Source organism: Azolla caroliniana, unplaced genomic scaffold, assembly GCF_043228905.1.
Source record: "Azolla caroliniana isolate FFs.n. ecotype wild unplaced genomic scaffold, voAzoCaro1.0.p SCAF_1, whole genome shotgun sequence".
Lineage (NCBI taxonomy): Eukaryota > Viridiplantae > Streptophyta > Polypodiopsida > Salviniales > Salviniaceae > Azolla > Azolla caroliniana.
Genome location: NW_028230436.1, coordinates 35,972,835 through 35,983,793, shown reverse-complemented (window position 1 = coordinate 35,983,793; position 10,959 = coordinate 35,972,835). Strand labels below are relative to the sequence as shown.

At 40.5% G+C, this 10,959-nt stretch overlaps 1 protein-coding gene across 1 annotated transcript; it reads left to right on the top strand.

Moving 5' to 3' along the window:
- The first annotated feature begins 2,582 nt into the window (after positions 1–2,582).
- On the top strand, positions 2,583–7,491 carry LOC147870207 (NADPH-dependent aldo-keto reductase, chloroplastic-like). Its single transcript, XM_087337917.1, has 3 exons — positions 2,583–3,414; positions 6,456–6,686; positions 6,923–7,491. Exons 1-3 carry the CDS (start codon positions 2,665–2,667, stop codon positions 7,217–7,219), a joined length of 1,278 nt encoding a protein of 425 aa, XP_087194043.1. The 5' UTR covers positions 2,583–2,664; the 3' UTR covers positions 7,220–7,491.
- Positions 7,492–10,959: the final 3,468 nt, after the last annotated feature.

The window sequence follows — 10,959 nt, the reverse complement described above, 5'->3', positions numbered from 1 at the left end:
TCTAGAAGGCGAAAGAAATTATTCAACATTCAATATGGTATTCCTTAATTTATTGTTTACTTTGACAACTGGGAATGCCTTTCCAACAGTCACACTTGAGAAACATAAAGTATAGAATTATAGCATCTTCTATACATATTTTGTAATACAAAACTTCTTAATTCCTCATGGAATGTTTTTGGTGCGGCTTTTGGTAATGAGCGTCCATAGTGTGTTGAAACTTGATGTAGAATGTGAAATGTCTCTTGTGACACTTTTTCATAAAGAGTGTTTATACTAAACAACAATAGAGGACAAAGGTTAGACAAAACCTCATTATAGAAATAAGTTGGTTTATTCCAAGAACCCTCTTGATAAGCTTGTTATAACTCATGAGGTAACATAACAAATGATATGGTCGTCCCCTTTAACAATAAAAAACGAGGATATATAAAAAATAGTTCGACATAAGCATGGCAATAGCAATATATAATCCTTCAATCCAACAACAATGCCGACGACAAAGAAAACAAAGTACGATAGGCAACAGAGGATAGTGGATGGTTGTACAATAACACATAGTGCTATATTTTGTCCCTAGTATGCTTTATAACCTCAAGATCCTTTTATCTTTCATTTACCTTATCGCCTCAATTTTTAATCGTGTACTATGTTCTACATTCGCCTTCAACACAATGATCATTTGCAAATCCTCTTGAAAATCCAATTGGTACAATTCCATCATTCTCAAGATTGTAGATTGGAAGGGCTCCATGAGAGTTTGCACACAAGTGATTTGTTTTGTAATTGATTGAATTAAGCCAATAAAATTATCATATCTACATTGTGTTCTAGAAATCCTTGTTAACACAATGGAGGATTGAAGTAGTCGATAATAAAGTTGCAACGTTGGTGGTTTAGGACACATAGTAGTGAATTGCCTCCGATCAAGACGAAGAATAAAGCAATTGAATAATTCAAATAAATTTGATTCTAGTTATCAAACAAATCCAATAGCTTTGGAGCCCCACTCTTACATTTAGACGAAGTTTTGAGCCAACTAGATGGTGGTAACAAGTAAGTTCATCCCAAATTGGAGCCAATTATTTGACAACCTAGAATATTTAGAGCTTGTTCGTACCACATTTCATCAATTTGATTGGCAAAGATTTTTTGGCACAAGTTGAACTCAATGCATCAACGTATCACTAAGTATTGGTTTTTGTTCTCTTATATCTTCATAATCTAATTTATTATTTCATGGACTAAGAACTTTCCTTGACATAACAAATCCTCTTGCATAAGCTCCCTTATCCAAATTCTATAGGTGTCATTGATGGATGTCCCATTCCATAAGCTCCCTTATCCAAAATCAAGATATATAGTTGAAAAGTTAGAGCTAGTTTGGGTAGTTATTGGTGATTTGGTGAATGTAAATTTCTTGTAACATCATTAGTTTTCCCAAGCATCTACATATCCTTAATATGTCTTGGTTCAAATTTCATAATCCAAAGATTGATTCGATGAATGGAATGAGGAAATGTTTGCATTCATTCCGTAACAACATTCCATGTTTACTTGAGGGAGATCTTGATTACAAACCTTCGTTTGACTTAATTGGACCAGAGGTATTGATTCCATCGACCGAACACACTATGTCTCCCTCATGTAGTCATCCTTTCAAGTGTGTATTCCTTTGGTCATAATAGAGTTATACAAGTATGGTACCCTAACATTCTCATACACTCAAATGACCTAGCATGAGATTTCAAAGAACCTTGATAAGTGATGCATTTGACTCTAGCATAATTGAACACCTAGGGTTGCTTGAATCCTACTGATGTAGCCCATATGAAACTACAAGGCTTGACCTCCACAATAATTGTTCAAACATTGTCAACAAATATGGTGGTATTTCTGGTAACGGCTTGTGTTTTCAAAAACTAAAAGGCTCATGACTAAGTGATTCATCTAAATATAATGCCCAAAACACAACAATATATCACAAGCTGAATAACCAACATAGCAAAACCCTTGGTCTAAGAAAGTAAACAACATTTGAGTTGATGATTAATCCGAAAGTATGAATGGCCCAAAAAAACGAGGAGATATTATGCGATTAATAACAAGACAAATGGTAATCGAACAACGGCCGAGAGAATCACATGAAAACATATTGCTAGTGGGAACATCAAATGTGTTTGTCTTCTCAAAAATCAATGCGAATAAGACACGGAGTTATTTCATGGATGTGTTGGTGTCATCCTATTGATTTGAGCTCTTAAGGGGGGAGGGAAACAAAACATGCATGTATTTTTTATGGATATTCGGTGCAGGGGGTGGGGGGGAGGGGACGTGGAGATGTGTCGTGGGGAGCACACTTTCTTATGTAATCCTATTGACTGGGCCTTTACGTTGGGGCGGGGGCCAAAGGAAAGACTAGCCAACAACCTAACTTCCTCATCCAAAAAAGGGGGCCACATTAGAGACACATGTAAGAATAGAAAATATAAAGAAAAGAGAGATATGAGAAATGGAGGACCTTGAAAGGTTAAAGTCAAGGTAGCCTCTCTGAAGAAACCCACACACAGGAATCGAAGAAGAAGCAAGAGGCAGGAGAGAAGCAAGAAGACGCAAGAAGAGAGAGAGAGAGAGAGAGAGAGGAGGAGGAGAAGAGAGGAAGTGATGAAGTCTTATAAGCAGCATGGCTTCATGCTGAATACAGGAGCCATCATCCCTGCGGTTGGGCTGGGCACTTGGCAAGCAGAGGGCCAAGCCTGTCGGGATGCCGTCCACGCCGCCCTCCAGGCTGGGTACCGCCATTTCGATTGCGCCCATCTCTACGGCAACGAGTCGGAAGTGGGAGACGCCCTTGCCGAAGCCTTCGACGCCCATGCCCATGCCCATGCCCACTCTCACACAACCACAACCAGCCCTGCCTCCGCTGAAGGAGGAGGAGGAGGAGGAGGAGGAGGAGGAGCGAATGGTACTGCAGTAGCGTTGAGTCGCGAGGACATCTTCGTGACGTCCAAAGTGATATTGATATCGACAGCTGCGGGGGCGGCCCGGCGAGTACAGAAGGCGGCGGAGGCATCGCTCCGCAGACTTCGACTCCGGTACCTGGATCTCTTCTTGCTCCACTGGGTCCCGCCACCCAGCAAGCGCCACGTGGGTGATTCCACCGACCCCCCTCGCTCCGCCGGTGGCGGCGTCGGTACCTCCCCACCCAAGAGTACCCACAACAACAACATGAACATGAACATGAACAGCAGCAGCCAGGAGGCGTATCTGCTGCTCCGCCTGCGCGACACGTGGCGGGCCATGGAGGAGCTGCTCCAGCGCGGCCTGGTGCGAGCCATCGGCGTCAGCAATTTCGACGTGCCGCTGCTCGCCGACCTCCTCTCCGTCGCCACAGTCGTGCCAGCTGTCAATCAGGTACGCCTGCGCCTGCGCCTGCCGTGCCAGCACGGCAATCCTCTCTTCCTTCTCTGTCGTTGACTTTTCTTCTCCTGTTTTTTTCCCTTTGTGTGTGTGTGTGTGTGTGTGTGTGTGTGTTTTGTTTTACGAAGCCGTAAAATTAGTTCATGCCCTCCCTCCCCTCTTGCAAAAAATAATAATTTCAATTCATTTACAATGAATTTGTAGTACTAGCAAGTAAATAAAACTTATGACTTTGGCGACACCCCCAATTTTGTTCAATGTCATTCATCTTGATTCCTCATGGGGAGATTCGAACCCATGATCATTCTCCGGGTGAAGTCCTATTTTTAGTCCTCCCCTTTCCTTCTTGAAGGCTACTTACTGGATCATCTCCCAAAGTGGCGAAGAGTAGTTATAGCATGTTCGTCCATGAACATGCCTACGCACTCCACAGATACCCATAGGTTGTCCCCTACCTAGTCCTAATCCTTTTTTTTTACTCGTCACAGTATGGGCAGGTCACTAATGCACATCCGCCGCCCTAGCCAAGTCGTAATCGTATTTAAAACACTTTACAAATAGTCCGGTTGAAGAAAAAGAGTTCAAGAAGACTGTGCAATCTTATCATTTGAGGGATGCATTTGATGAATATATGTTCTAAAGTGTTGAAGATGTTGGAAGAAGAGTCGGTCTAGTCATCTCTAGGGCAAAATAGTTCAAATTTTCAATTCATTTATTTTCCTTCTAGTGCTTTGTCTCTCTCTAGAAGATAACAATAGAACCTTTCCTAGTTTGGGGATGGATAGATTACTATCAACTGCTACACACACACTATACACCAAGTTACATATAAATGGAATGCAATAAATTCAATATATTTGATTGTAACACGAAGAATTTGGTTAATGGATGGATGATTTATTCAACATCGTTTATATAGTAAAGCTTTATTTCCACTAAGTGGCATCGCCTAGAAAAGTTGGAAGATCTTAAAAAAGCAAAATCTCAAAGTTCAATAGGAATCCAATATGTAGATATATTAACTAGCTCTTATATGTATGATGTGCCATTTTCATAAGGAATAAAAAACCATAAATGGAAACATGACACTAAAGGACACATGCCTGCACTTGCATTACAAATGACAACAAGCAAGCTCAATCGCAAACCATCTATGGCCCATTACCTTTGGTGTGCTCAACCTGTTGCATTACCCTTATATCAAATTATCCAATATGTGGTTCATGTTCTTCATTATTGTTTTCAATCAAATTATCTACCTTAGAGCTAACTTGCATAAGAAAATGCTAGTGTTTCATTTCTCAAAATGCACTAAAAAAATGGCAACAATACCTATTTAAAAAACATGCAACAATAGTGGAGTTGTTTTATGTAGTTTTAGATAAGGATGAATTTTACATCTCTTACGGAGTAGATGAGAACAAGTGGATGTCTTTAAAGTATCCAAAACATCTATGTCCAACTTGTGCCAAAGTTATAAGAAGACAAAAATTAGTTTCTTTTTTTATATTCATAACTCTATGTAGTTGTCGCTTTATGTTGTTCGCTTCCACATAGTTCGTTTTGAAAGTAACATGGTTACTAAAATTTTCTTCTAGGTTTAAAACCCACATAGAACTAGGAATAGGTCAAAATACCATATCAGACTATTACTTCACTAGCAAAATCCTCACACTATGCCCAAGTCCACTATTAGGAGCACATCTTGTTCTTGAACTTGATACATTGAAACACATACATGCCACGACATAAGTGCTAAGAAAGGAAATCACAACAAATTGAGAACACGAAGATCATTTGTTAAAAACTTGCTTAGCCCTTAGAGTTTGTCATTGTGAGCACTAATTGACAACAATTCATTTTGGCTCAAACATATTTTGTAGTCTCAAATTTTGAACTAAAACAATTTAAAACCAAGCTCTTTAAAATATTTGGAACTTAATTGAACCGTGTAAGAGATTTAAAAACACAATTTGTTTAAACCATAAACAATTCACTAAATACTTTTGCATTAATCTACATTGCAAAGTTGGCCCTATAATCAGTTGTAGTTGTTAAAAGCTTCATTAAATTGTTAAATCAATACAATTTCAAACCAAATCAATCCGTTCTCCAAAATTGGAAATTGAACCAAACCATTTAAGCCATGAACTTGTGGTTCGTGGTTCAAGTTTGGCCCAGACCAATGTGTTCCTATTGTTAGTAGTGAGAGCACAAAGGTGTTTAGAAATCATGCATACAACACACACTTCTTAGTTCCACAAGACCTTGTCCCAAAACTCGGATCTTAGTGCATTCATTATTGTAAAGTATATGAGTCATGACCTTGTCCTGAAACTCTCTTATTTGGTGAAAAATATAAAGACAATTATGAGAAAGATAAAATATATTTTGAACGAATTTTAGGCTAGAAGTGTTTGCTTTCATTTCAAGAAACAAACAAGTGTGTGAAGTCTTAACTCATATGTCATTTTACAACTTGCGATTATAATTGTTGCAAACTTGCAAGTATATTCATATTGATGTGATGTTATTGCTTTCTTAAATCTTCTAAAAAATGAATGATTCACTCATCTTCTAGAGCCATGTGCATAAAAAATAATAGGCTTTGTCCTTTTCTCTTTGTCTCACATTCTTTCAATTTTAGTATCTCGATGCCTTGAGAAAAAATAAATGAGAGATAAATCCCTAAAAGGATCTAGATTTGAGAACAATAGCACAACAGTCTGTAATACAACCCTTGCTATTTATTTGTTAGCAACCCCTCTTGGGTTGTGCTAGTTTTTGGGGCCAAAATGCTAGTGTGCATGATGTCAAGACTGAATATATGAGGAATTTTTTTATAATGAATGTATGTACATTGGCATGTAGACCTTAAGAATTTCAATTTTAAGGATATCAAGTTAGGATCCCACATTTATACGTCTCTTTTACATAGTTTATAAAGCCAACATCTTTTTTTCTTATATTTTATATAAAGGCAATGCCTTTTTATTATATGTTTTTGGGCCTAATATGTTGTTGAATTTTAATAGGTGGAGTTGCATCCATTATGGAGGCAAGAGAAGCTAGTGAGGTATTGCCAAGAACGAGGGATTCATGTGTCAGCCCACACACCCTTAGGGCTACCAGGGACAACCTATGAAGGGCAACATGAGGTCTTACTCTCCCCACGCTTTTCAAGGTCCTTTTCCTTGCATCGCCCACTCCTAAAGAACTCTGCGGTGGGCCACGTGGTAGAGAAGCTCAAGAAAACGCCAGCTCAAGTAAGAATTTATGAAATGATCAATGTTCACTTTTGTTTTCGAAGCTATTAAGGCTCTAAATCTTTTACAAAGGGTTTTTTTTAATGTAGAAAATACATTTTTTATTTATTGAATTTGCATTTCATGCATGAAAATGGTAATGTTTTAATCAACTTGAGCTTGATACCACTTTAGTTACTTGAACAAATATTTTGTGAGATTGAATCTTCATTGTTACTTTTGATATGTTTTATTAGGTCGTATTGCGTTGGGCCATCCAGAGGGGCACTAGTGTGTTGCCACGTAGTCTTAATCCTGATCGTATACGCTCCAATTTCGACATACTAGATTGGAGTTTGTCCCCTCAGGATTGGGAGCTTATCAATTCCATGGAACCCCAATTATCTCTTGCCAATGATGATATTGACCATGTCTTTAACAACACAGACCAAATTGACTCTCCCACTTTTATTCCCATTGTTTCTCCCCTACAATCCGTTGACGAGCTCATTGATGGTGATGACAATACAGATGAAACTATGCCTACTTTATAAATGTCTATAAACTTGTGCAAAGTTATCACTACTTTGGGTTCTATATACACTCTAAAAAACATCCTCCTTTGTTGGAGAAATTGTATAGGACAATGTATAATACCCTATCTGGCGATGATGTATATGTACATAATGGAGTGATCATAATTTGATAAAACAATTAAATTTGGGTCATCACCCATGCTCATGGATCACTTTCTAGTGTTAATATTTATTAGCTAGTTCCTTCATTAAAATAGGAGGCCACATTCCATTAAGGTTTTGTACTACACCATTTCTTTCTTCTTTTTCCAAAAAGGTACTTCACCATTTCTATTCATGGATCACTTCAAATTGACATTTAATAGTTCACGTAAAATCAATTGCTTATGCATTAAATAAATTATACAAGATAAATTGCTCCTCCAAAGGACAAATTATGATTGGCATGCCATCGTGCTATAAGCTATTTTAGACATTTTAGCTTCTGTTTGGTTATTTAGCTTCACCACTACCCCAAATTGATTTACTCATGAATGTTATGAATCCAATGCAAATTTAGAGGAAATCCTGTGTTGGATTGTGTGTTGAATCCACAGGAAGTTGTTAATGTTTAGGCTTGGGTTTGTTAAATATCCAAGAGTGCATAATTAACGTCGGTTTAACTACCAATATTCTATCAATTAGGAATGCATAACTAGTGACTTATATGCATGACACACCATATATGTCAGATTTGTTTCAATGTGGATAGCACATGCACGCTATATAACGTTCAAAAGACACTAAAAATCAGAAGATTGACTGAAAAGGATTGTAAGATGGAATGTATTACCCTTTGCTTCGTGATAGAATGTTCACTCTCCACATGAACATCGTTACACAAGGCCGGATTGGTGTCTACCCAAAATATCAGCAATACATCTAGGTGCAAGTGTCACACTGTTTCTTAGCTAGCTAGTGATTAATGCTAAGGACTAAGTGAACCTTTTAATTCAACCATGGTTTTTACCGGAGAATAACAGACTTAATCACACGTTTAATGACATTAAACGAATAGACAATACAAGGAAACATACATAAACTATTATCAACCAACCCATTTGGCAGAATGGGATAAAATGCTTAAGATATGGATGATTAATTCTTGAGCCCTTGAATTAAGAAAGATTAGGATCAGAGGGATGTGAGGGATTGTTTACCTATCGAATATGCACCTACAACAATCAGGGGAGTTTTAAGGAATGACATTAAATTCAAAATCCATTTTACTCCATATATATAATCTTATGTTACATAATGTTGCGATGTGTCTTTAATTATGTTTTAAATTTGATGCCATGTTATCGTGTCACAGAATGATCAAACCTCTTTCTGCTCAGAAATTGGTCCCATTTTTCTGTCCAATGCGCTACATTTATACTGATTGGTTCTTTACCCACAGGGAACGACAAATCCAGGTTCAAATTTTGGATGCTGTCTTTTCTTCTCACCGTCTTCTAACCCATAATTTACCTCCATCATCCTTGGATCCAACACTGATAATAGCGTGCCACTCTCTTGCTTCGACCACACCCAATTGAGCAGATGTGTTCCTCCTGTTGATCAAACCTCGGCTCAATGGCCGGTCGCCCACCATGCCAGCTCTAGTGCTCCAGCGTGTTGATCATCTTGATCTCTGAGAAGAACTCATCGCTCTTCCGCAGCCCCCTCTCTTTGTTCAACCTCTTCACGGCCACTTCACGTTGCTTTAGGATTCCCTTGTACACAATGCTGAACCCACCTCGCCCCACTCTGGCCTTGTCATGAAAGCCCTGGATAGAGCCTTCCACAGCTCCTTGTATCTGTAACGTGGCATGCCAGCTGGAACTAGCGCATCTCGTGGATTTAGTGCACTATCTGTGATTTGATCATCATCATCAGAAGAAGAACAGCATCTTTTCCTGTAGGCTACCAAAGCCACTATGGCACCGGTGGCTACAACACCACCACCGACAATACTAGGAATGTAGTACTCAGAGAGAAATTCCAGGAAAAGATTGCGCAGCCTTGATAGCCCACACCTGTGGTAGCTGACAAGTCTACAAACATGTGCGAAGCCAGGAAAACAGTAGAGAGATCATACTTCAGGCTGAAGAGGGGCTCAAGAGGTGGAGTTACTACTGACAACGAAGACCCTGTGATGTTGACCATCCAGACCTGGATGGATGTATTGGAGGCGTAGTAGTCCACCCACACAATGAATGTTGAGTTCTGGTAGAGGTCCACATCAGAAGAGGTTTTACTGACATAGACAGTCGAGACGATACCATTGATATCGATCCCGACATGGTTGTTGTCGGGGTCTTTCAAGTCGTCATTCTTGTAGCTATCAAACTGCGAAAAATGGCGAGGTGGATCTATCGCATTAACGGTGCCATTGACGATACCCATGTATCCACCAGTGCTGTGGTCGAGAATGGTGTCATAAGGAGAGATAAAGAAGAGGAGACCATCTCCTCCTCCATAGATCGATGGAGAAGGAGTAATGATCTGGAACTGGAAAGAGGTGTGGAAGGAGGTGATGTTTGGCAGCGAGGTCAAGGGAGTGTTGTAGAGAAGCCACCCGTCTTTTCACGCATTTCACGCAGGCTCAGCTCGTTAGGGTCGGGAGTGAGCCAGACTGTAATGGTTACGACGTTTAATTTCCAGTAATCCACGCATACCCGTATTTTGCTGTTTTTCTTTGGGACAACCACTATCGGGCTAAGCCATGTCGCTTGTTTAACTGGCCGTAAGAACCCCGCCCTCAGCAGGTTGTCAATTTCTTCTTTCATGCGGGTCGCGTAATTGGGGTTCATGCGGTAGCGGCGCTGCTAGACAGGTTTCGTGTCCGTTGCTAAGTTGATCTTATGCTGATAGAACTTGGGATCTCACCCCTTCATGTCCTCGTGAGCACACACGAACACATCTTTATATTCCGTGAGTAGTGCGATCATTGTGGTTCTCTGGTCCGGCCTCAATTCCTTTGCTATGGAGAGGAACCGAGGTTCCGATCCCGTACCCACATTCACTTCGTCGAGAGTGGAAGCGGTGACTCGTCGTGAAATCTCCATTTCCCTTTCGAAGGCCGCCCGTGCTCTGCTGAGTTCCAATATGGACTCTGGGTTTGGTTCATACGGTTCTTTGTTCGAAACAATGGCCGTAGTATATTCTGTCGCAGTTGTGATGACATCTATCTCGGACAGCGGAATAATCCGACGATGTTCGTCAAGGTACGCTTCCAATTCGGCATCCTCCACCCCAGCCAGCATATTGATGTCTTCCGCATACAACGGTGTTATCCCCTTAGGTTGTGGCGTGTTGCCTTCCGTAGGTACACGAACCTTGGTGCGTCCATGCCGGAAACTGATACACTCGTGTTGCCAGCTCTGCTTGATATTTGCTGTCCGAAGCCATGGTCTGCCCAGAAGCACTGGGTACGCTCCTGGGGCGTCCAAAGCGAGGACGACCGTCGATATGTCGAAACGGTGTCCGCCCACGATGATGCCTATTTTGCGAATTAGCACCAACGGTCGGACTGATCGGGTATCTGCCATGCGAAGCAAGAATGGACACACCTCCGATTCGGAAATGCCCAACTGTTCGCAAGTTTTCGCGCTAATCACATTGACGCCTGAGCTGCCGTCGATTACGGATCCAGGAACTTCCTGTCCGTGCAATATTACTGTAATGGTCGGGTTGTGTTGATCCACCACTGGTGGTCCCTCGCTGACGTCCGT

Bases quoted from the DNA above. Each gene is read 5' to 3' on its own strand.
- LOC147870207 (XM_087337917.1), top strand. From the start codon at position 2,665: ATGAAGTCTTATAAGCAGCATGGCTTCATGCTGAATACAGGAGCCATC. The intron at 3,415-6,455 runs GTACGCCTGCGC...GAATTTTAATAG, and splicing joins TCGTGCCAGCTGTCAATCAG to GTGGAGTTGCATCCATTATG. The intron at 6,687-6,922 runs GTAAGAATTTAT...ATGTTTTATTAG, and splicing joins TCAAGAAAACGCCAGCTCAA to GTCGTATTGCGTTGGGCCAT.